The 25881-nt window shown below is 42.8% G+C and overlaps 1 protein-coding gene across 2 annotated transcripts in view; it reads right to left on the bottom strand.

The window, feature by feature from the left end:
• Positions 1–4091: 4091 nt before the first annotated feature.
• KCNAB1 (potassium voltage-gated channel subfamily A regulatory beta subunit 1) overlaps positions 4092–25881 on the bottom strand; it is a 399751-nt gene continuing 377961 nt past the window's right edge. For both annotated transcript variants that reach the window (XM_057546116.1, XM_007164817.2), the window contains exons 9-14: positions 24372–24457; positions 23588–23708; positions 22402–22496; positions 16365–16485; positions 11027–11115; positions 4092–5829 (exon numbers count right to left, since the gene is read on the bottom strand). In XM_057546116.1, the coding sequence (XP_057402099.1) occupies positions 5740–5829; positions 11027–11115; positions 16365–16485; positions 22402–22496; positions 23588–23708; positions 24372–24457 (602 nt within the window). In that variant the 3' untranslated portion in view covers positions 4092–5739. The remainder of the gene's footprint in view (positions 5830–11026; positions 11116–16364; positions 16486–22401; positions 22497–23587; positions 23709–24371; positions 24458–25881) is intronic.

Here is a 25881-nt window from a genome sequence, read left to right as displayed (position 1 = left end):
TGTCCTATGCGGTTATTAAAGTACACACTGTTCAGCTCTATAGCTTTGGTCCTGGATGTCCAGGGAGGTTAGCTTGACCCTACCATGTTGGTTTGACCTATTAAGAGAATGGAATCATTGTTTTCTCTTGACCAGGGTCTCACATCACTGGAGGAATGTTCAATAAGAGAACCTCTTTCCTGAATATTGATGTGTAAAAGACCAAAGTAATTTTTGTGATCTTAGTTCTGGAATTCTAAGAACTCTCCAAGAAATTACAGTGGTTTTGGTGCTGGTCGGCATTTTTCCATGAGGACTTTTGTAAATTTGACCCTTTAGTCCACAGGTTCCTATCAATTGTAAACAAAATGTTGATCTCTTTAGACCTTGTGGGTCCAGCCAAGAGCAGTCTCTTGCATTTTTTAACCAGTGTGTTTACAGGTAATTATTTTTTTCTATGTTCCATGATTTGGAAAAGTTTGGGAAGCTCTTCTTGAACCTACATCACTTAAAAGGTTATGGACTCACAGGTGATAACTCCTGTCAGCTTTTGACCACATCCAGTACTTTTCTACAAACAATATCTTAAAGGAAATATATTCCCAATTGCTAATCTTAACTTTAATGTTTGGTTTCCACTTCTAAATTTAAGGTGAATGTTGCAAATAATATTCACCATTTATAACTATAGAAAGATATTCACCAGGAGTCCATCTTCCACTTCCATGCTGTTGGATGTTTTGGGAAGTCACATCTGAGAACCTGGAATGAAGACGGGCCAGGAGTACGTTTGCCTAGTGACCCAGATCATCATTATCTTCAACTGAGGATTAGATTTCATCATTGCTTTTAGAAGTCTGCAGTTCTTTACTTTTCTCTGGTACATTGTTATCCATGTGCCACCACTGGGTAATATGAGGTTAATGGGGAAGTCAGAAGAAAGACCCTGCACAGTAGTTAGTGTAGCACATAAGAAGTTTATTATGTTTTAACTTTTTTTTTCTGTTGATTAATAACTGGTCAGTAGTTTGGTGGCGTGGCGTTTGTACCAGTTGCGCTTGCTTATTTGACAAAATGACTATTTGACAAACCATCAGTGTCTTCTGTTTGTTACCAGAGCTGGGTCAAGTAATTTTTTACCTGTAATTTTTAACTTGCAGGTAAAAAATTGCCACTAGATGGCAGTGCCTGTATAGATGGGAAAAAAATTCTTATAATACAGTATACCTGAGATGGGGTGGCGAAATAGGGGCATCAGTGTGACGTTCTTAATAGAGTGCCTCTTGAGTTAATAAACTGAATAATTTGTAGAAAAGTGAGGAAGCAAAATTTGGTTTTGGTCCTGAAATTTTCTTTTGGCACTTTTTTTTTTTTTTTTAAATTATTAGCACCTTTAATTATTATTTATTTATTTATTTATTTTGGCTGTGTTGGGTCTTCGTCTCTGCGCGAGGGCCTCCTCCATTTGCGGCAAGCGGGGGCCACTCCTCATCGCGGCGCGCGGGCCCCTCACCACCGCGGCCTCTCCCGCCGCGGAGCACAGGCTCCAGACGCGCAGGCTCAGCAGCTGTGGCTCACGGGCCCAGCCGCTCCGTGGCACGTGGGATCCTCCCAGACCAGGGCCCGAACCCGCGTCCCCTGCATCGGCAGGCAGACTCCCAACCACTGCGCCATCAGGGAAGCCCCGCACTTTTTGTTTTTAATCCTGATAATAGTTTCTAACTTTCTATACTGTCAGATAAATTCTGGTGTATAAGTTTATAAGACATATTCTGATGGTTCTGCAGTTTTCACTAAGGATTTATTGTACCAGTGCTTTACTCTTAGGAGCTGTGGAACCTTTTCCCCAGCTCTCTAGGTAAGAGTTCCGTGACTCTCCGTGTCACCTAGAAAGACTGTGCAGTGCAAAGAATTATGATGTGCTGGATCTGGCTTAGTTAGTAAAAGCCTGCTGGAGAATTTTTATCTTAAAAATACCTCTTGGGCTTCCCTGGTGGCGCAGTGGTTGAGAATCTGCCTGCTAATGCAGGGGACACGGGTTCGAGCCCTGGTCTGGGAAGATCCCACATGCCACGGAGCAGCTGGGCCCGTGAGCCACAATTGCTGAGCCTGCGCGTCTGGAGCCTGTGCCCCGCGACGGGAGGGGCCGCGATAGAGAAAGGCCCGCGCACCGCGATGAAGAGCGGTCCCCGCTTGCCGCAACTGGAGAAAGCCCTCGCACGAACCGAAGACCCAACACAGCCAAAAATAAATAAATAAATAAATAAATAAATAAGAAAAATCCTTAAAAAAAAAAAAAAAGAATAAGAGTTTAAAAAAAAAAAAAAATACCTCTTATCCAACACCAGTAAAATAAAAGGGGTTTTGCTGTAATTGGGATTCAAAGTGATTTAATTCCTGTTTTTACACCCCTTGTGATAAGTTACAATTTCATTTATAACTTAATACTTGGGTTGAAATTATTCTTAGCCAGTAAAAATCTACTGGTTGACCTATATGGTATATTATTCTAACTTGGATAGAATAATTTGAAGCAAGTTTGAAGTTAACAAATGTGGAGGTTGGATTTATACCCAAAATTCTTATGAAAGGTCTTGCTAAGTTTTTTCTTTTTTTGGTCACACCGCACGGCTTGTGGGATCTTAGTTCCCTGACCAGGGATTGAACCCGCGCCCTCAGCAGTGAAAGCACAGAGTCCTAACGGCTGGACCGCCAGGGAATTCCCAAAAGGTCTTGCTTATTGAGTATCATTAAGTTTTGCTTTGTAAAATTTATATTTTCCCTAGACTTCTTTATAAGAACCATGTGATTAAGTATATCATCTTTATTTCATTATTTCATGTTAACCATTATTTTAATTTCCCACGCATGTAAATGCACATTTTTGTAGTTACTGATCAAATGCTTGTAAGGGCTGTAAGGGGTTATCTCCCACCTCCTTGGACTCCCAAGTAGGGGGATTCATTGAAGATTAGGAGGGTCTTTTGGGTGGTTGGTTTGATTTTCATGGAGGTGGTTAGAGATGAACTTCTCATTGGCCTTCATGAGTTTTCATTGCATTTCTTTGACCTTTCCTTATTCTTCACTGATCCTGAATTTGGATTCCTATCCAAGTTTTTTTAACTTAAAAAATCACACACACTTACTTTTTCATAAAGCATTAAAGCTAAAAAAATCACCCCTAAAAGAGCACCGGACTGGAACACAAAATACTTGGGTTCTAGGCCTGGTTCTGCCATCAACTTGCAGTATGAGTTTGGGCGAGTCCTTTTAATCTCTTCAGGCCTGGGTTCCTCATTTGCAGGGAGTGGGGTGGTCTCAAAGATGGCGAAGGCCCCTTGAAGCCCTGACATCTGTCCGGTGACCCTTGGTGCACACTACGGATGAAGATGAAGTGGCAGTTCTTAAAGTGGGAAGCCAGGCACAGGGCTTCTAGTTTTCATTTCCCTTGGCTGAGGTTTCAGTATGTGGCTGGCTGCCACCCAGGTTACCCTTTGGAATGGTATGTTCTCTGCCAAGGAAATTCTTTCCAGAAAAGAAAAGAAAATGAGAGTGCATGGAAATTTTTCTTAAGGATAGAACTGTGAAATGTATTTGTCTAGTATATTTACCATGGCAGATGATTTGTATATAAAACTCGGTGTTCCCATGGCCAAGCAATGTTGGTATTTGATTTTAATTTGCAGGTTCTTTTAAATGAGTTTGGGAAGCTTTAACCTTAGTACAGAACATTTCTAAAACCCAAGGAGAAATATCTTTAGTTGCTAATCATTTTCTCCATTAACAAGAGAAAAAAAGTTTGGGTTGCAACTTAAATCTTTTGGTAAAGCTATTTCTGTTAGGTATCACTCAGTGCAGCTTACCTGCCAACATTACTTTTATTTAAGTGATTGTTACTGCCTGTTCTATGAAGATGGGTGTGTGTGTGTGTGTGTGTGTGTGTGTATGTGTGTATATATATATCTCCTATAATGATATATATATATAGCCTTATAATGATCAGATAAAAACTAATTGTGAGATTAAATGCACAAATGCTTTTATTACTCTAAGCAAATAAACTGCAGTTCCAATTAGACAACTTCAGCTCATTTATGCATACAGTAGTTCACTGGATTGATTGAATGCACAATGAACAACTGAAAAATGATCCATTTCCATCATTAATCTGATACTCTTGGGTAAAAAACGCACTGTTTCCCTATTAGAATACAGGTAATAGTACTCAAAAAGAAAATTTGTTGGTACTTCACACTAACAACATTTTAAGATTGAGAACTTAATCATGAAATACATATCTGGAAATGATGGCAGAAAATAGCATTTTAAGCTGATAGTACATTTCTTCTGTAAGTCTCAGTGGTTTCTACATGGGGTCCTGTTGGCCAGAAAATTAAATTAGAATTTCGTACATGCTCAGGTGTCCAAATAGAGATGGAGGACCCTCCCCCCTCTACATACACCTTAAAAGTGGGGAAAAAAAGTTTTCTCCCTCCTTACAGGTACACGCAGTATACTGTCAGTTTTTCTCAAGTGATGTATTCATGAGAGTGGTAGCCAATAGTGGCAGGGCGGGATATACCTCAACTTCTGAGTGCCACAAGGCTAGGCCCCATTAATCCATGCAAAGAACTTTCATGCATATAGTTTAAAGCACATAGTGTGATTATGGAATTAGGAAGTTCTTTAACATTTACTTTTCTTTGGGCAAGTTACTTCACCCAGCATATGCTGAGTAGTGACAGCATTTTTCTCGAAGCCCATGATTCACTTTCATGTTAATAACGTCTCAAAAACACCAAGCATGTAAAATCCCAGTGCTAATTAAACAGCAAACATTTGCCTTTCTGGGTATTTTACAGATTTACTTACAAAACTGAGCATGTGTATATTTATTTTTAAAGCTCAAATATTTAAACTTGCAGAAGCTGTGCCTACAAGCAGTCAAAAGTATAAAGCAGGTTTTAGGAAAATGTAGGTAAAAATGAACACTTCATTGCAGATACATTTTATTCAAAAGCTAGGCTTCCATAGTAGTGTAATTCTCCCTTTCATAAATTAACCAGACTGTCTCTGGTTAAAGACTAGGGTCTTCATCCTTTTACTATCTCTCCATGTAAATGGACATAACATTATTAGAATCCTACTAGACCACCTTGGAGGAATTGCTATACAGGGCCATTTTTGAGGCCAGGCAACACTAAATATTTAAAAGGTAACGAAAGCAAATACCTAGGCATTTCACTTCTGTTGAATGACAAGTGAAAACAACTCTTGCTAACATGAATGTGAAAATAGAAAAAAAAATGTAAAATTGTTTCAGCTGATTTTTCAAGCAAGACTTCTGAGTAAACACAGCCTACTCTTTCTGATGCAATCCACGTTGCATCTGTGGATGTTGTTCATTTGAAAAAATATATCTGTACAACCTTCTTTAAGTTACTAAATGCCTGAAGGTAATATGTCTTTCCCCCGCCACATGCTTCCCTTTGCATAAACATGAGATGTACAGAGCAATGTAAGAATAGGTGACTGCAGTCCCAGATAAGAAAATAGAATGGATTTTCCTGGTTGTGAGTTTTCAGATGTGTTCATAATTCAGGTGCACAGTGGTAGCGACAGCAGACACCTCAGAATCCGGGGACACTAGAGGTTGAGCAGTGGGCTGCTAAGTGATTCAGAACACTGGCTAGTAACACCGTTCTGTGCCTGTATAGACTGCTGCTTTACCCATGCAGCTCCTGCGGCTCATGCATTGCCTTATGATCTATAGTCCTTTTTGCTGTAGGGCTTGTTGCGTAATATGTTATCGATCTCATTTACCACGTGTGATGTCATCTTTGGGAGAACCTGAGAGCATGAGAAGGACAAAGGATGTGGTTAGTACTTGGTACTGTTCTTTGTGCTCAATATTAAGCAAAGTCATCTAGAAATGGATACATTTATAAACCACCACCAGAATGCTACCTCCCCAGCAGACAGGAAGCTCCCTAAGGTCAGGGACCTTGTTTTGTTCACACTGCATCTCCAGAGCCTGTAAGAGTACTTGGCCCATAGTAGGTGCTCATAATTATTGGTGGACTGAGTAAATGAAGGCTCATAGAAATATAGAATATCTAGAGCAGCTCTGTCCAACAGAAATAAATGAGAGCCATATATGTAATTTTAGATTTTCTAGTGGCCACAGTAATGAAAGTGGAAAGAAGCAGGTGAAATTAATACATGTTTTACTCCATTATATTCGAAACATCATTTGAACATGTAGTCAGTATAGAATATTATTAGATGCTTTACATGTTTTTAACTACTAAATCTTTGAAATCCAGGGTACATTTTACACTTGGAGTGCATCTCCATTTGGATTAGCTTTAATAGCCACAGGTGGCCAGAGGCTACAGTAGTGGATAGCACAGGTCTAGAGACTAAGGAGAGATTCAGTCCAGCTGGTGGACACAACCCTGGTGAAGGATGGCTACAGGTTAACAGGCATCCCAAGTAGATACAATAGCATGAAGAAGTGAAAAGTCTGTGAAATGGGGTGATACAAGTGTAGAGCGAGTGGGGGAGGGGTGGGGATGGTGGGAGTAGGGAAAAGGGAGGTTGAGGTAAACAGCGGAAGGCCTTGAATGCCATTTTTTGGAGTTGGGACTTTATGCTGTAGGTGGTGGGGAACCTCTCAGGACTTCTCAGCTGGGAGTGACCCCATCAGACACCTGGAGGTATTTTGAAGGAAGAGTTGGAAGGAGATTGAAAGGGGACACAGATGTTAGAAATTTATTGCAGTCCTAGCCAGACACTAAGAGCCTTAACTAGACAGTGGCGGTGGAGGAGAAAAGGAGAGTGCCTCGGAGAGACATTTTGGAGGCTGATGGTGATCTCAAGACTGGGTGACTAGGAAGATACTGGTGTAGGTAATTAATTATTGAGAGACCACAGGAGGAGAAGTTTGGAGCCTAAGTTTGGGGTAGGATATGTTGAGGTGAAGGTGCCTTTGGGATCCCATGTAGAAGTGACTTGCAGGCAGCCAGAAGTGCAGCTGTGGAGCTTAGTGGTAGTAGAAGGACTGGAGTTGAGAATTTGCAAGTCATTTGCACGGTCATGCTCACTGAAGCCCTGGGGAAGGATGAGATCATCTAGGGCCAGCTAGCATTTATTGCAAGAAGTGGACCAAGGGTACACATTACACCATAAGACAAGGGACAGAGGCAGGCTTCTTGCAGGAATAGTCTGAGCCTGTGTGGAGTCTGTGGTGAAATACATTCATGATGACTGATTCTGAGGTTTCCACCTCACCCTTCCTCTCCTGCAGTCATGTTGGCCAGCGTGACCTTGTCTCCACTCATATCCTCTCCCCAGAAGCCTCAGGGTTTGGCAGGGTAGTAGAGCTCCTTCCTCACTGGTCTGGTAACATTTTCCTCTCCGAATGAAGCTAAAGCAGATTTGGTTTCCCACTAGCCTTGGAGCATCAGAGGATCTAAGCTACTGTGCTATTTAAATGTGAGACTGCAACACTGAGACTCAAATCTAGAAGTTGGTTGGAAGTTTTGTGTCTAGAATATAGTGGGTTAGCCATGTGAGGAAAAATATTCTTCATTCACTACACCAATAAGAAAAGAGATCTAAACATTAGAAAAATGAAACCATAAAAGTACTTGAATAAAACATGAAAAAAATTATAGTGTTACAAGACCTACATGTTCAAGACAAGCCATACATTAAGAATTTTATGTGGAGTTGCCCAATTTTTTAATGTTGGCAACTGTTTTAAAACATTTTCGTCCTTGCAGGTCACACAAACATCCATGAGCTAGCAAACTGCAGGCGTAGTAGTATCCTGACGGCAGTAATTGGCGGGTGAGGGGAGGTCTGGCCAGCGCTGCCGGCTGGCAGGCATTAGGGAAGCTCTCCCAGGACCGGCTCACTGTCAAGATGGACCTTGGGGATGGAGCCGGATTTGGCCAGCCTTGGGTGGTGGACACTTTGCAGGAGGAGGACCACGATTCTGGGGATTAGGATCCCGGGGAAGGTAGGGGAGGGGAGATGAGCCGTGGATGGGAAGGCCCGACTGCTGAGGAGCCTGGACTTTTCTGAGTGGACGGTGGGGAGCCTCGGAAGGGCTTTAAGGCTGGAGGATGGGGACCTGTGCAGGTGATGGGCTGCCTGCAGCTGTGGCTTCTCTCCAGTCTCTCATCTCTTGAGGCTCTGATTTATAAATGCCCCTCCAGTTTATGCTCACCTTAGGCACATTCATTCCTTGGAGCAGCTGCCTTCCTTTGCCCATTAGAAACTTCTTTTCCTTATAGCTGCTGGCACTGCACTCTTTCTATCCAGTCCCACCAACCGCTGCAGGGAGCCCCCAGCCACACAATCTACTCTCACCACATCAAGGGGCCCAGTTACAGCTTGCCAAGGGTGGAATCTTTGGCGCTGGGCTCACGGGAGGTGGAGTAGAAAGGGAAAAGGGAAGGTAAACCCTCCTGGTAGCAGCCTCCCTGCTTGGACAACATCCCTTTTCTCTTACCCTTAGAGCATGGAAGCCCCATCCTGCTACCAGCCAGAGCCTTGCTAGGGAGGAAGTGCTTTGGGAAGATGACTGCCTCAGTTTTCCTCTGAAATGTTACCTTTGGCTACCTGGAGTATTCCCACAGCCCAAGAGCTACCTCTTTTTTTTTTTTTTTTTTTTTTACTATCCCAGGCAGTATGCGTTCCCCCTTGGAGTGGCAGTGATCACTCTATATTAGCATGACAGGAATCCTTGGCTCCTCCCTTTTCTTGCCAAGCCATCTGCAAGTCATGCCTCTCTTTCCAAAACCTATGGACTCCTTGACCTTCATGGCCACCATCCTCGCTAGTCCAAGCCACCATCACCTGTCACCCAGACAACCTGTCCTTGCCTTTCTTCATTCTGCTTTTCACACAACAGCCAAAGCAATCTTTAAAAATTCAAATAACAGCGTGTCCCTCCTCTTAAAACCCTCCAAAGGATTTGCTGTGAGTAGAACAAAATTCTGACTTCTCTAGTGTTCCATGTGACCTGTCCCCTGCCCGCGCCCACCATCCTTTATGCTCACTGCATGTTGACCACATTCGCCTTAGGCTGGTGCTTCCTGGAAAAAGCCAAGTGCGTCTGCGTCTCAGGGCCTTTGCACTGCTCTTCTGTGTGTCTGCTCCTTCCAGGGCTTTTCACGTGCTGTGTCCTCCACTTCCAGACTTCAGAATACAGATATCCCAGAGGGGCTTTTGGCAAGGACATTATCTAAAGTGGGCTCACTCATTTCCCAGTTAGTATCTATTACAATACCATCTTTATTTACTTAGTAAACCTTCTCACTTGAAATTATTTTATATGTTTCTTTATTATGTGCCTCTGCCACTGGAATGTAAGCACCTTGAAGGTTGGGTAATATCTTTCTGGTTTCCTGTGGTGTCCCCAGTGCTGGGTACAGAGTGAGCTCTCAAAGATCTCCTGAATGAACCACGGGATACAGTGAACCTTAATTCCCTCTTTCTCAGGCAGCCCGTGAGCTCTTGAGGGCACCGTCCTGTGCTTATCTCGGAACACTCTCTGCCTAGCACGGTGCCAGACACCGAATAAGTGCTCAATAAGTATTAGTGGAATTGAAATCACTGGGTTGCATTTCAGTCCTTTTGTGTATAGACTGTTCCCGTTTCCTCCTCGTCATTGTGGAGCCTTTATCTGTTCCCAGAGCACAAGTGAAAATAAGAGGAGGTGGGGAGGCTTTCTTAAGAGGGAGCGTTCCCCAAGCAGGGACAGGGGACCCCACAATCCAGGAGGAGCTCTCAGAAGCTGAGAGGCAGAGATGATTACCCAGCTGCACAGCCCTAAGAAAGGTGACGGTAGAGAAGGAGGTCTGCACCGTTTATCTCCCAGCATATTCGAGACTATTCTTCAAAAGGATTTTTAAAAGTTTTAAGTTTAATCAGGCTTGTCCCCGCCTCCATCTACTTCCTTCTGGGAGAGGTAACAGGGCTAAGTGCTGGTTTCGGGGACAGATGGACAGGGGAGAAGCTGTGAGGCACTTCTGTTTGGGCAGGTGATAGAGCTACGGCAAGAGCTGCGGACGGGCTCGTTCCTGCGGCCTCTGGCTGGGCTGAGAGTGGGGCGGGCTCAGGACTGAGATGTGACCTTTGGGGGCGGGGGACGCTCACCACAGCCACCAACCCCCACCCTCTCCTCAGAACTCCCAGGAGCATCTCTCTCCCACTTCCCCGCCTGCTGCCTTACAGGCTTCCCAGGTACAGCTGCAGGCTCCCCCAGGCCCAGCAATCCCTGCAGGGGAGGGCATGGGGGTGGGCGCTCCTGAAATTGCTGTTAGGGAGATGTGATCCTGGAATTCTGAGCCTGTTTGTCTTAAAAGTGGCAAACATTCATTCATTCAATAGGTATTTCTTGAGTGTTGACTAATGGCCATAGAGTCCAGGAACTGGAAAATCAGTGGAGAAGCAAGAAAGGCACAAGTCTCTGACCTCAAGGGAGACAGGCGATTATACTACGTTATCGTAAGTGCTGTGATGGGGAGAGGGATCCAGGATGCTAGGAGAGCAGAAAGGAGGGGCTTGGCACACTGTAGACTGGCAATAAATATTTGTGGGAAAAAAAGTAAATGCATGATGTGTGGATATTGTCCTATGGCTACTACATTTCAAGCTGGTTATTAGGCGGGCTTGTGTGGTTCGACCTGGGAACCCAGTCGTCAGGTGTAACATTGCTTGGGTCATAGAGTACACTGTCCCACAGACACAAGCCATCCTGAGAAATGAGCCCGGAGGAGACTGCCTGTTAATCAGAAGAGGACATCCCTGGATCCACATACTGTGAAAGTTGTTGCTTCTTTTGCCTTTGTCCCCATTTCCCTTCTTCCCCTATCTAGGAACAGGTAGCCTATTCCCTATATTAGGGGCTTTCATGCAACTCAGCTGTGACACAATGAAGGACAGAGTTGGGGAGACGGGACACTGCCTGGGGGCATCTTCAAAGGCACCAGGAAAGTCCCTGGAGTTGGTTGGAAAGGGCTGCAGTACTTGCCTGAATGGCACCGAGGTTTTCAATGAGTTGTTCAGGAGTGGATGATCCCAGGAGCACGGAACTCACACCCTCGTTTCTCAGGCACCACGCTGGGAAGAGAGAGCAGTGGGTCAGGTAGTCAAAGCACTTCTGACTGTTGATGAGTTTGCAAACACCATTTGTAGCTGCCGTTGTCGCAACCAAAACATATTAACTTTGGGGGAGGATGGACAGCATGCTGCAGGATTAAAAACCTCAGCAGCAACCCCTGTTGTGTGGAGGACTCGGTAGAATCCGCGCACGTGATCTGTGGGCTTAGGGCTCCTCTGCCCCACAACTGGGGCATCCAGTCTAGCTGCCCAGCCCAGGAACACTGTCTTGTTCCTCAGGACACCTGACACTGCTCATGGGCGAACGTCTGGATTCCTGTTTCCGTCTGTCTTTTCCATCTCATTCATGCTCTCACTTTCCCCTCATCTGTTACGTACAGTCCTTGTAGACTCTGGGTACCTGGGTCCTTTGTTTCCACTGACCTGTCAGCCCTCTCTGGACCTCCCTTTCTTCCTGACGTGAGATTCATTCTGGAGAGACCATCTCTCTCACCAGCCCTCAAACCCCTCACCCCTCCTCTGCCTCTAGCAACCTCTACCCTTAAACCCTCTCTTCAACCCAGGCCTCCTCCCTCTCAGCAGATGACCTAGCCTCCTACTTTATGTAGTAAATTGAGTCCCTCAGGTAGCATATTCCTTAATTTCCCACTCACCTATGGACACAAGTACACACACACATACTCCAGTTTCAGAGGCTATGGGGGTGCTGTCTGTTCAAAGACAAACTCTGCCCTGGTCCCATTCCTTTTGCCTTTTCTTGGATTTGATTCATCCATTATTTCTCTCCCTCTCTTGCTCTCCTGGATGTTTGATTTCTTACTATCCTCTTTCTCTTTATCAAGAAGGCATAATCAAATTTCTCCCATTCTAAAGTAAGCCTCCTCAGGCCCTTCATACCTGTGTAGCTGCCACCCTACCCTTCTCCTCTTCTTAAATGTGTAAAAGGCCAGTTGAGACTCCCTGCATCCCCCTCACGTCCCAGTCCCCTTCTCACCATGTCAGAAGCCAGGGTCCCCAGGAAACTCCCTGTGGTTCAAGTAGACTTTTCAGTTTGTAGCTGCCTGGAACTAGATACTGCTCTAGGCCCAGGGATGCAGTGTCTGCTGGATGTCCCTGCTAGACGCCCCACGGACACTGCGACCTTCTCGCTACTTAACTAAGCCTGTCCCTCTTGGGTTACCAATCTCATTTGGTGGCATCACCAGCAACTTGGCCTCCCAAACCAGAAACCTGGGAGTTATCCTTGGGCACTGTCCTTTTCTGATCCCACATTCCCTTTTAATTGTCATCTAGTTGATCGTCCTTCCTAAATATTTCTATAATCCAGTAGTTCTCAAGTTTTAGCATGCCTCAGTCACCCGGAGGGCCTGTGAAACACTGATTACTCAGTGCTTCACCTCGAGTTTCTGACCCAGAAAGTCTGGAGTGGGGCCTGAGGATCTGCATTTCTGACAAGTTCCCAGGTGATGCTGATGCTGCCGGTACAGGGACTCTTTTTTTTAAAACAACTTTATTGAGGTAAAATGTACCCATTTTAGGTGTACAGTTCAATAATTTTTCATAAATTTATCATGTGTGCAATCATCACCATTTAAAATCCAGTTTTAGAACATTCCCATCATCCCAATAAGATCCTTCATACCCATTTACAGTTAATCCCATTTCTACCCCCAACCCAAGGAAACCACTCATCTACTTTGTGCCCCTATGGATTTATTATTTCTGGACATTTCACACCTAAATGGAATCATGGAGTACGTCTTTTGTGTCTGACTTCTTTCACTTAGCATAATGTCTGTGCGGTTCATCCATGTTATAGCATGCGTCAGTAAATCATTTCTTTTATTGCTGAATAGTATTCCAGTGTGTGGATATGGGAACACACTTGGAGAATCACTGCCCTGGTTCAACTGTCCACTTCCCTCCCTCAGGCCCTCACCGTCTCTCCTGCACAACTGGTTTTCCTACATCTTGTTTGGATTGTCCCTGCCTTCCCCACACACATCCAGCAGTAGCTTCTCCAGATACAAATCTGTTCAAGTCACTCGCCTGCTAAACATTCTTCAACGTGTGCCTGACGGGATCCTGGTCCTGTGAGGTGAAGCTCTCACTTCTCACCCTGACAAACCTTACTAGAAAGCCCTCCACTCCAGCTTCCGGTCTCCTCACTCCCTGCCTTGAACTTAGTGCTCCAGCAGCACTATTTGTAAATCCTCTCCACCCCCAAATACCATGCTGTGTTTCTCCTCCCCAAGCCCTTGCCTCAAGCGGTCCCCTGGGTCTGTAATGTCCCTTTGCCTCCTCCCTTCCTTTGCCTCACTGATACCTACTCATCATCTGGGATTCCTCGTGGGCACCGCCTTCTCCTAAAGTCCTTCCCTGAGTCCCAGGCCAGGTTGGGAGCTCCTACATTTTACTTCCAAACCACCCCCCCTTACCCCGGCCCACCCTGCCCTTCTCAATTATTTTACTCTCACACTGTATTAAAATTATGTTAATTTCTTGACTTGCCCACCAGACTGTGAGATGTGTGTTATTTGCAGTTGGATGCTCAGCACCCAGGCCAGCACCTGCACATAGTAGATGCTCATTAGATGTTTGTTGAATAAACGGAGACATGGATGGTTGATGAACATCCCTGAACACCTCTTCTTCTGCCCCCATTTGGTCAGGCCATGCTGCCAACTGATACTGTTAAGCTGTTACCACGCTCAGACCTTTTAAGGCAATCACTAAATCCTTCCACGTGGGAAAAATAATGCTCTATGAAGGCAACAAGCCAGGTGATCCTGGGCTTTTTCTTTCTTTCTGTTTTCTTTTTTTGGCTGCCTGCCTGATTTCCTACTTTGCACTTAGAACTCTTTTTTGGCACTAGTGGAAGTTCTGAGGGCAAAGCAGGGCACTGAGAAAATTATTGCCCATAAACTACCTGATGCCAGCAACAGATGATTCCCCCATGGGCTGCTGGGCCATGTAGGAGAACCCACTGGGCAGAGCTGGCCAATGCCAGAGGTAACGTAGATGATTCCAGATAATTAGCATCTACTCAAGTGTCCCCCACAGGCGCATCCAGAGTGTCTATGAGCAAGGTGTGAATGCTGGCTCCTGTGCAGGCGTGAGACACGGGCACCAGCCCACAGTTGGGTTCAAGTAGTTTGTTTCCTGCCAGAGGATCTCCCCTCCCCCAACACGCTTCTAGCAGATCAAAGGTAATACGCCTGGAAATAATTTCCCTCTTGGTTTGAGAGTTCTGTAGTTAAAAACAAAACTACCTGTTTACAAAGAAAAGAAAAAAACGACAGGCGAGAAAGGCACCTGGGGGCACAGAGGGAGGAAAAGGAGAAACAAAGCATGTTTTAATTTAAACTCAGACTCTGTAAAGAGTCATGTACATCTGACATCCAGTGAAAGTCTAAATGTTGTAAAGATTTTCTCTTTAGAAAGACAGTGTTCTTCTATCTCTTTCAGAGCTAGATTCAATACTTGCTTTCATGTTACCACCTGAAGATCGTATTTATGGCTACGGTTTAAAAATATGTGTCTCTCTTTGTGCTTGTGCCTCTGACCATGTATGGCGGCTAGGAGTGGACAGAGTTCCAGCAGAGGGTGTGTCTGGTTCTTTGCAAAACATCATCACCTTCATCCTCATCTTCACCAGTTACTGAGCACCTACTCTTTTCTTTACATACATAATTTCCTCTTGCTCAACAAGTTTGTAAGATATATACTCCTATACCCATTTTACAGATGAGAACATTGATCATCAGGTTAAATCACTTGCTGATGGTCGATAGCTAATACCTTTTACTGGGCTCATTAAAGCCGTAACAATGCTAACTAATCACATTAAATATAATCTTTGTTGTTTTGTTTTTTTGGAAGAAAGGATTACAGCAAGTTACACATATACTTAGGTAACTGGTATTTCCCTCCTAAAATCGTCTCCCAGTTCCATCTTTCTGTGACTATTAACTGCAGCTACCATTTTCCTGCCTTCCAGCCTCAGAAGAGTCAAGCATCTAACAAATATTCTTTTATTTTATTTGCGTAGAACTTATCTTGAGCTTTTTATCTCATTGGCTCACTGTATCTGATGTGTCCCAATTCCTGCTATTTCTTAATCCTTAGGAGTTTTTTCTAGACTCTATACCCATTTTATTCTTTTCTCATAGCTACCACATGAATTCTTTTCTCTTGAGCCTCTTCTTCATTTGTAAAGTGGAGATAATAGTAGCAAAACTCCATTAACATCTGTAAGATAGGGCTAGGATTAGTATACACCTCGTGGGACCCACGATTCAGGAGACAAGAAGATGAGCGTTAAAGAGCTTATCACAGAGCCTGGCAGATACTCTCCAGCAAGGGAACTGAAAGTTTAAATGCTTTTCTGTCTAATCCCTAGTCTCTAGCCACTTGTGGCTATTGAACCCGGGAGATGTGTTTAGCCTGAATTGACATGTGCTGTAGGTGTAAAATACACTCTGGATTTTGAAGACTTAGTATGAAAAATAGAGTGACATATCTCAGTAACTTTTTATATTTATTCCATGTGAAAAATGATAATATGTTGGCTATATTGGGTTAAATAAAATCCATTTAAAAATTAATTTCACCTATTTCCATTTTACTATTTTAATATGGCCACTGGAAATTTAAAAATTAAACGCATGGTGCACATTATATTGCTACAGGACGGTTCTGGTGCAACGTGGCTTTCAATTGTTACCCATGACCGTGACCTTTCACTGACTCCACAATGTCGGAAGAGCCATTTTCGTGGCTCTGGAAGTTTCGCGGTGACGCTGCTCCCATGGGATAGGCCTTCTGTGTGGCAGTAGCCTTGGCCACGGTCGCAGCCCTGCTCCTCAGCCTCTCACCAACCCCGCCTTACCTTCGACGGGGATGGAAAATTGAGCCAGAAGCAATGGATGTCACTACACAGCTCAGGGGTGCTCACCCTTGACGCTGTGAGGATGTGTGCGTTTTCACTGACGTGTTCTTGTTTAAACTGTGTTATAAGGGAAAGGAGAAGGAAGAAAAGTGTTTCAGCATGTGGAACTACTCTAGGGAACTCTGAAAAACCTAATACTATCTATCGTTTTAGATAGTATTAACCAAGAGTCTATGCTTCAGAGATCATCTGCCCCTGCAATAGGTATGTTATCATGCAAGAGACGTGGATCAACAATAGAGAATGATTTCATTTTCCGTGATCCAGCAGGGCTTCCCCTCCCAAGTGACTTTCTCACCCACGGCTAGCTGAGGTAGCGTGCATCCCAGACGCTCCGCAATCGGGGAAAGGTCTTTCAGCTTGTTTTGCTGTTTTCTCCCTTCTTCACTCACAATCCTTTCCTTCAACCACTGGTAGCACTAGAGATAAGAAGAACATTTAAATATTAATGTCTGGTAAGGGTTTGATGCAAAGATTGTTAATTCAATAAAATATAAGAGCCTCGTGGTGAATTCCTGAATCTTCTTGGCTCTGACCTTTCTGTTTGATGGTGACAAGGATGCCTAAGTCTTCATGCAAGGAAATGTTCCCCATGGTCTCCTTCCTTGTTTACTGGTTCAAGACTGATTGATTTTGACTAAAACTCACCATTCAGATCCATCGACATGCACAAAAGTTGTTAAAATCCTAACATATAATCAATTAGATCCCATCTGGACATGATGTTTCTTATTGCAATAGCCCTTAGAATGTAGGGGAAAAAAGGCATTTACATTTCACCAGGGTCTGTTATGTCTCCTTTTTGTCAAGAAAGTTGGGTGCCAAGCTTTCTTCTCAAAGGAAGTCATTATCTTACATTTCCTGCTGTAATTATCTTTCTCCCTCTTGCCTTCAATTTACTCCTAGTCTCTTCAGTATTCTTATAATAGTGCTTTATTGTTAGCTGTCTCTGCTCCTTCCTAGAAGCAGATGTGAATGGTGTAATTGATAGGTACCGAGTACATTTTAAAGTCACACCGCGAGGCACTTGGAACTTCCTCGACCAGGGATGCAACCCGTGCCCCCTTTAGTGGAGGCGCAGAGTCTTAACCACTGGACCACCAGAGAAGTCCCATTTTCAAGTTTTAAAGTGGATAAACACTTTCCCAAACGTGTATTACCTTTTGTATAACGTTTGAAACTTAAAAAGGCAAGGGAACTTAAAAAGGTAAATGAGAAACTAATCTTTAAAACCTATGAGAAGAGACTGACCCTGATGTAGACTATGAAGTGAGCCTGATTTCCTACATATAAGGAAAAGAATATTTTAGAATTTCTCAATGCCCTATTTTTCAGAAGGTTCTGCTCTTACTATGAAACGAGGAACAATAGACTCTTATGTACAAAGCTAGCACTATGCAGCAACACCCAAAGGAAAAGAATATTTGTAAGAATCGGTTAGTCTGTTGTAGTGACAATAATAAAAACCATCTCCCTGTGTGGCAACGTGGACTTTCTCCATTGCATGCGTTTGTGACATAATTACCACCACAGACCTTTACCTTCCCAAAGGCAGTGGAAAGCTAGGCAATCATCACAAAATCTCCACCCATATGATTTCAATGGGCTGCTGGCTTTTGTTTTTTTTTTAAGTATATTTTTCATCATTCTAAGACAGTATTTCCAAAGAAAAAAACCGCATTGTGTTTTATTATGATTTTTGGAATGATTTTGCAGATATGAAAAGAAAAAAGAACAAGCAGCCCCAGTTCTGTTCTCCTCCTAGATCTCAGAGGCTTATGGCCTGGCTCCTCACATGAAGTTTGCTTAGAGACATGGCCAAGAGTTTTCCCAGTCTCGGCTCCGGAGACCTTAGCTTCTTCCAGGAGGAAGTGTGGCCTTGAGCATCTCTCCAGAGATGACGGCTGGTGCCAGAGGTGATGAGGTGGACAGTCAGGCGCAATGAGCACTGTGACGGGGGCCCAGCAGCCTTCCCTGGCAGCATGCTGGGCACATCGGAGAGCCCCTGAACTTACTTCTGCTGTCCTCAAGGGGAAAACATCACCGATCCTCACTTTAGTTTCATAACATGTTTCAGAGGATGAGTATCTCTGAATGTTATTCAAATGAAAAAAAAAAAAAAACACAGTTGAAAACCAATAGCCAAATGCTTCTTGAACAATTGCTTTTTATTAGAACTAGGAGAGTTCCTGAGGTTTCAACATATACCACACACATAAAGACTGATTGATTCATCAATCTTCAGGAAGATTTCTAAAAGTAACAAATACTAAACATTCATTTATTGAGTACCTTTCTTCCCACCCTCAACATAAATCTCACTCTAATCACTGGAAAACATAAGCAGGTTAGGGTTTTTAAAAAGTAGATGCATAGTATTTCTACTGCTTTCCTCATACCAAAGGAAACAAATGTGTTTCAGAAATACATAACTTTAACTGCTTTACAAGTGGGAAAATGTTAGCATAGGGAGGACATGAGGCTTAACTAAAATATTAATTAAATATGGAAGTGAACCAGTGTTTTTGGTAAGAAGGTTGGTGGTGGGTGTGGTTGTATGCAATAATAAACACAACTTGCTGACTGTGGGCAGTAATCCACGAATCAGAAGATGAAATTTCATCTTCCATTCCACTTGCTTAATCATATTCCTGCAGTGGTTTGATTACATGTTGATTGTTCTTTCTAAGTAAGTGGAAGGCAGGGATGGCTTCTTGTTCATCTCAACATCTCCAGTCTTGACACAGTGGTTGGCCCAGAGGAGGGGCTCAGCCAATATGGTGGTGAGGAAGGGTAGGTGCATGATGTGAGCTGGTCACAGCACCTTATCCTTTGGGCCACTGTCATTGGTTTAACAGGTTGGCACATGACCCAAGCTTGGCCAGTCTTCTCTGGACTGAAGCTGATAAGGAAAAAGTCTCTTTTCTCTCAGGTTACATGACTTTAAGGATGTAAGCTTGCAGTCACCAGCATTCCTGCTCCTGGCCTCGTGGAGAAGACCCACTTGTAGTAGAAGAAAATGACACTCACATGCAGGGAGAAATAGAGGAGATGGAGAGTCCTGACGATGTGCACATCTATGGATGGAGTCACCCCTGAGGCCATCCCACTCCATCCTTCCCAGGGAGTGTCTGTCTATGCGTTCCCTTCTTTGATTAAATTAGGTCGAATTGCATTCTATTGCTTGCAGCCAGAGGATTCTAAGACTGTAAGAAGTGTTTATGGAATGACAGAAGAAAGTACCAAAAACTGAGTTTTATAAAGTGAGGACAGGTTTCACAGAGTGAAGACAACCAAGATTTGTCTTTAGAGATGAGGAGAGCTTCCACAGCAGGATGTAAAGAAGGGCATTTTGGGGAGGCAAAAAAGAGCACAGTGCATTTGGGTGCAAAATGAAGTAATATGATTTGGGGAGAGACAAGAACGAAAAACGGGTTCAAGAGTATTTCCTTGAATGCTTTTTCTGTGGGTTTTAGGTTTTGTCCTATAATCAGTGATTGGGAAGTCATTAAAGGATTTTAAGCAGGGTTATGATATAGTCAGATTAATCTTCTAGAAAGATAATTGGTTACATAATTGAGATAGATAATAGAAAATTGGTGGGTAGCTGAAAAAGGGAGGGGGGAATCAGAGTCCAGATGGGAGGTTAATGCAGCAAACCAAGTAAGCAATGATGAAGATCTGAACAAGGGTGGTACAAGGAATGGACCACAGAGAGTCAGGATGTGGACTGGAGGAGGTGGTGCCCCGCTGGATAAGACTGAGGGAGGAGAAGAGGCAGCCTGAGATAATGCCTTGGCTTCTGACTGGGATGACCAGATGGATGGGTGGAGGCACTGTTAAATGAGAAGGAAGAGTAGATTCTGGGGAGTGAGGACAGATTCCATTAGGCATGACAGATGCCCATGGGACAGCCACGTGGAGATGTCTGATAGACACGAAGAAGTAGTGGTGTTCAGCTCAGCGGTGAGTCAGTGCTGATGACACTGATTTAGAAGTCTTTGTAACAGTGGTGGGCCAGATGCAGCCTCCCAGAAAACCCCCTGGGCAGTACTACTTTCTAAAAGATAGGTGTTTTTTCACACTCAGTTAGTTTATCCTTCAAATCTAGTTCAATATTTATAGCAGAAACAAAGTATTAGCATCCTTATTTTATTGGTGTAACTTAAAACAACCAGTGTGAAATACCAACCATTTATTCTATTTTGGGGGAAGGTGAAAGTTGCCATCTTATTTATCTATTTGCCTAGGTCTTTACTTTTTAAAAAATGTTTTTACTATTAGAATTCTCATTCAATCTTAAGGTTGAAATATATATATATATGTATATAATTAGTAGTAGTAGTATTTTTTGCTTTAGTTACTCTACTCAAGTGGCTTTTCTAAGTGTACATATATTAGTTCAGAAAGCACTTGGACTGATGAATTAAGAAGCCTTGAGGGTCTGCGGAGCTCTAAAGAAGCGTGCTTTGTGACTGGCTGCCTTTCACCTGTTGAGAGTCCTTATTTATTGCTAAGGATGTTTCAATAGATGCTGAAAAGTCAACAACAGAAATATTTTTGGGGTTGCTTTTGGGCTTAGTCACCTTCAAATATTTTGCATCTCCTTTTTTTTTTTTTCCTCCTTTCGTTAGTGCATTTTTAAAAGCTTTTCAGCTGTTTGTAAGCTTTTCTCAAACAGTGATGGAGATCAGCCAGTCATATACTCCAAATACAGTGTAGTACCTACTTCTTCCTCCTTTAAAAACCTGAGTTTGAAGGGAAACAAAAATGCCTTTAGGGCGATGCACTGAGAGCCAGGAGACCTGGATTCTACTATTAACTTTTTCTATTATGAGTTTATGCTCTTGGATTGTTATCTAATCTCTTTGTGCTCAGTTTCTGCATCTGGAAAAGGTTTACCCTCTTATAAGGATAGTCTGGAACAAACACCTGGTATATATGGAAGCACTTTGAGTTTTTCAGAAAGTCTCTGAAAGAATGTAAGATAACATGCTTGGCTACAACTGGCTAAAAGCCATCTGTATCCATTTATCTTTGCGAGGAAAAAAGGAGATGAATAAAAACGCTTAGCCCGGTGCTTGGCACATAGTAGGTGTTCAGCAAAATCACAATTTTCAATGCTTTTCTTTCTTCACTCTTTTCTTGCCATCCACCTTTTATCCCTTCTTTCCTAAGATGCTTTTCGTTTTTCTTTGCTGACTTATTCAAAACCTTCCATTTTTCAGAAACAAGACCATATATAATATTCTAGGATAATTAGTGTAATAATGCAAAACTAGAAGCAGGACCATGTCACCATGTTTTAGGAAATATTTATTTAGAGAACAAACAAGCTAATAGGTCAACTGGTACAGCAGAAAGAAAAGTGATAGACCTAGAGTCTGGAGAAGGTCCTGATTAGGGAAGCACACGGTGGTTCCAGCCACACTGATTAAAGGGTTGCTGGTTTGGGCTTAACTTGAGTTGTCCTTGTGCTGATTTTGTGCTGATGGAGACAAGAGGCTGTGTCAGACTTCTGCTTCCTCTTTGGGGCCTTTGGCATGTGTGAATTTTGAAAATGCCTATGTTCTCTCCCTAGGCATTACAGAGTAATTTGTGATTCTAATGTTATTACACATTCTCTCAAGTTTTTAAAAACAGACATGTTGTTATTAACAAGGAGAGATTTTGGAGTACTCTCCAGTAAATTAACCATCAAGATCTTCTGAATGGAGGTAACTTTATGTCAATGATCTTAAACATCTTTATGCTTCAGAGAAGAAATTAAGCTGCAAGACTGAACAGCCAGAGTTGATCTCTGCAAATGCCAGCCCTGAGCCCCCGTGACAGAGGCTTGGCTCTGTATCTGCTTCCCAAACCCTCCCTCCTTACTCCCCATCCTCACATATTAAAAAACGTCAACCGACCTCAAACCTATTCAACTACAACCTGTTTGCCACATGTGGATTAAACCTCTATGGCTTAAATTTTGTTTTGTCAAGAAAAGTAAAATTAGATCCTCTTATATAGAAAAGGGATTTTACGTTTCCTAAGTTTCAAAGGAGGAATGAAATGCCTTCTTGAATATAAGAATAAGTGTAGGAATTCGAGTCTACAAATCCCACCAGGTCATTGGGCATCTCCCCCGGCCCCCAGAGGAGGAGAACTTCCTGCACTGATGGCTGACCAGAAGTAGAGACCTCCAGAGGGCTTGGGGAGCCGGCCAGGGCCAGCCCAAGGCCACACTCGGCCTGAGCCAGGGAGCCACAGGCTGCTGCAGAGCTGTTCTGTTCAGTCTCCTTTTTTCCCTTGCTCCTATCCCCAGACTCCTTCCTAGAGGTGGAGGAAAATACCTTCAGTGAAGCCCTGGAGCTTTCAGGCACCCCGTTTCCATATTTTCCTGAGATGATGCCACAGGCCAGTGGAGACCATGTCATCGCTCCGACGCCTACAGAAGAAAAAACCTTAAAAAGTTACTTCTGCAAACTGGGATCAAAAGTGTCGGGGTGTTTACAAAGGACTTGGTTAGTTGTGGGGAAAACTGGCCAGATACATGAGCTAATATCAGCATAAATCTTTCCATTACACTTTAGGCATCTACAAATCGTGCTTCATTTTTATAAACCTATCAAACGTGCACTGTTGGTTATGGGGAACAGGCCATATAATCAAGCCTGAAAATGTGGCTTATCCATAGTTTTCGGAGGACCAAAATTTGTGTTTCTTTTTACACTCAGAGATAAACACTTTTGCTGGCACAGAAATCCAGCTCTTCGCTTGTTCACTCAGTGCCTTAATAGTGCCTGGTGCAAAGCAGGAGCACAATGCCCCCTGCACAGTGAACACGCAGTGACAGCAATAACCACCGTTGTTACTGCTGTTGTTGAACTTTTTTATCCTTTTTTTCTTACCCAGCATTTTCCCACTCGTGTAAACCCCCATTTCTTATGAAGAAAATTATCTCTGGAAGCTGTTTTAATAAGTACGTCTGAAAATGTGGCTTACTTAAGTTTTTCTGATGTCCAAAATTCTCGTGTACATGTTGTGTATATATTTTTTCCCTGTCTTTGTCATTATGTCTACCTACAAAAACATGTGTCCCTGGCTTGTCAGCCGTTCTTGAATTCCCATTCTGACTCAGCTCTAGGCAAAGTAGTAGATACAGATGTATAAATCCGTAATTTTTAGGAAAGGCAGTCATAATCCACTCAGAGATGCATTCTTGGCTAGAGCAACTACCCTATGAAAAATACGTTTATTCATTGTTTCTTCCCTTCATTCTATATGCATTTTTTGAACACCTACTGAGTACAGCTTGTACACCAGTCACAATTTACAGCTCTGCTTGGCTTTCATGAGTGATACTCTGGAGGTTACATACAGGCACTTTTGATTCTTCCAGTCTCTGGAATGCATAGTGCTGACAACCCCTAGGTTAATTAGGAACAGTTAGGAAAGCATTTCAGTAACATTTTTTTTTCTGGATCACTGATCATCCTGTTGTTAAGAATAATCAGTAAGTTTGATTGTGAAGATTACCTATTTTATGGTAGAGCTCTGGTAACTGAACCTCCACTTTCTCTCTCTGGAAAAGATGGTACTCAGCTTGTTCACAGACTGGTGGGATCATGTTGAATTGTCTTGCTACAGAGTAGGCTTCCTAAGGAGAAATAAAAGTGCAACTGAATTTATAGCTGATGAGAAATAAGGCTGTATGCATGAAAAAATTTCATTTTGGTGAAATCAATACAAACCAAGAAAAATGTAGATTGCCAAATAGTAAGCAAAGTTATGACCATCAATTTCACTAAGAAATACCAATGCAGGAAATCCTTATTATTCTTTGAGAGGTTTTGGAATGAGTAAGGTCCAGGGAAAATTAGTCAAAGTATGAATTATGGACTATTACAAAGAAAACATAGTTTGACTATTTCTAGGTTCCTAAAGAAATAAAACTTAACTAATATATAATATAAAAATGATCTGTAATTAGCATGTTATGAACAGTACCATTATTTAATACATTAAAAAAACCTGGAATATTGTGTTCATATGTCTCGTTAGCTGAGAAATTTACTCTCTTAACTACCAGAGAACATGCTAAAACACAATTCCTGTTAGATACCTGCACCCTCCCTGTTGTATTCTGAGCTGAAGAGATCCAGCCCCCATATCCATCTCTATTACTGATGGAATTGATCATAGAATTCTAGTGCCATTGTAATTGTGAAGAAAGTTTGCAAAAGATCTTACAACTTACACATGATATCTAACAAACAATAATAGGTACTCAATGGCCATTTAAAAATAGAAATGAAATTACCATGATCTCCATGGCACTCCAGCGGGAGGTTCCCCAGTACATTGCCATTCCTTGGTTTATCACATGTGTCATGGCTCGAACGATTTCTATGGAAAGCCAAATAGTTAGCACTACATATACTTTTCAAAGTTATATAGTCTTTTTTTTTCTTTTCCTGCCCAAAGCTTAGATATTTAATGCAATTATTTGTTGGATTAATATAATTACTTTGACATTGGTGATAACATAATAGTCTAACATAAAATATTGATAGTTTGGAGGTGGTTGGTACTTTTGGGTAAACTGATGTTCCATTTTCAGATTGCAGCAACAACATGAAATGATATTAAAAACAGAGTGACCACTTTAAGTTCTTCCTTTACTTTTATCGCTTCAGGGTTCCTGGCTGGATAAAAGAACACATGATTTACCTCTTTCAGAACGCGGGGACCTTAAGGGCTCACTAAAGTGAGAAGTGAGAGAAAGCATTTGTTTTGACTTTGTAGAATGGAGGGTCATTGGGGATAGAAGGCCTGCCTCTGTGTGTGGGATCTGAAGAGCTAAGCCTCACTCAGGGTGGCTGTTTAATAGAGATGACTCAACAACAATGTGTTTGGCAGAAATATAAACATATTAAATGCTGAACAAACAGCCAAAGCCACAGTGGCTCCCAGCCCGCACTGGCATACTCTGTCCTTGACCACTTTGGACCAAAGTTCATTCTAAGACACCCATGTCATGCATTTTACCGGGGCCTGTGTATGGCCCCGCCCCGCTTGCTCATCAGCCTCTTTCAGCTTGACATCATATTTCCTAAACAGGAAAATGAACCCCTTCCCAGAGGGGTGGAGCTGAGCTAATCTTCTTGGCACCAGCCGATGTGATGCAGAACCAGGGAGCATGGAGAACCTCAAGTTCAATTGAGTGAAAAGTCACAGACACGGTTGGATTTCTTCTACAAAGCAGGTCAGCCAAATACCCAGGATGCTAGGTCATTTGACATTTTCAAGGGGTTGCAGGCCACGGGCTTTTCTTGCCCCACTAATATCTGGTAGGTTACGTGTCCTTCAGAAGAATCAAATCCTTTCTCAAACTCGAGTTGAGTAGATGTGTTCTTATTTTATTTCTCACCAGCAAGCACTGTCTTAATTGATCAGGGACAGGATTTGGAACAAGACAGCGAGGGTTAGGGTCTTAGCTTGCTTGCTTGTTTGGCTTACGTAAACCATTTAAAATTGCCCTTGGTTTCTTTGTTTGGAAGGTGGGAATGCTTTTACTCACCAGAGTCCCAACAGAGGTAGAACTTGGCTTATAAGGAAAATATTTTTCTTTCTTGGAGAAAGACTCCTAAATATCAGTTTATTACTCAGCAACTAAATCTATGAAGATAGCTCTCCCTTTATAAAGCAAATGAGATACAAAAAGTTATATGAAACATTTTCTTTCCTTTTATTATACAAATGGAAATGAGCACCTGTGCTAAAATTTCTGGAAGTCTAAAGCCATTATTTAAATCTCTGCCCCAAAGTAT

Source organism: Balaenoptera acutorostrata, chromosome 4, assembly GCF_949987535.1.
Source record: "Balaenoptera acutorostrata chromosome 4, mBalAcu1.1, whole genome shotgun sequence".
Classification (NCBI taxonomy): Eukaryota; Metazoa; Chordata; class Mammalia; order Artiodactyla; family Balaenopteridae; genus Balaenoptera; species Balaenoptera acutorostrata.
This window is presented reverse-complemented; position numbering and strand designations above follow the sequence as displayed.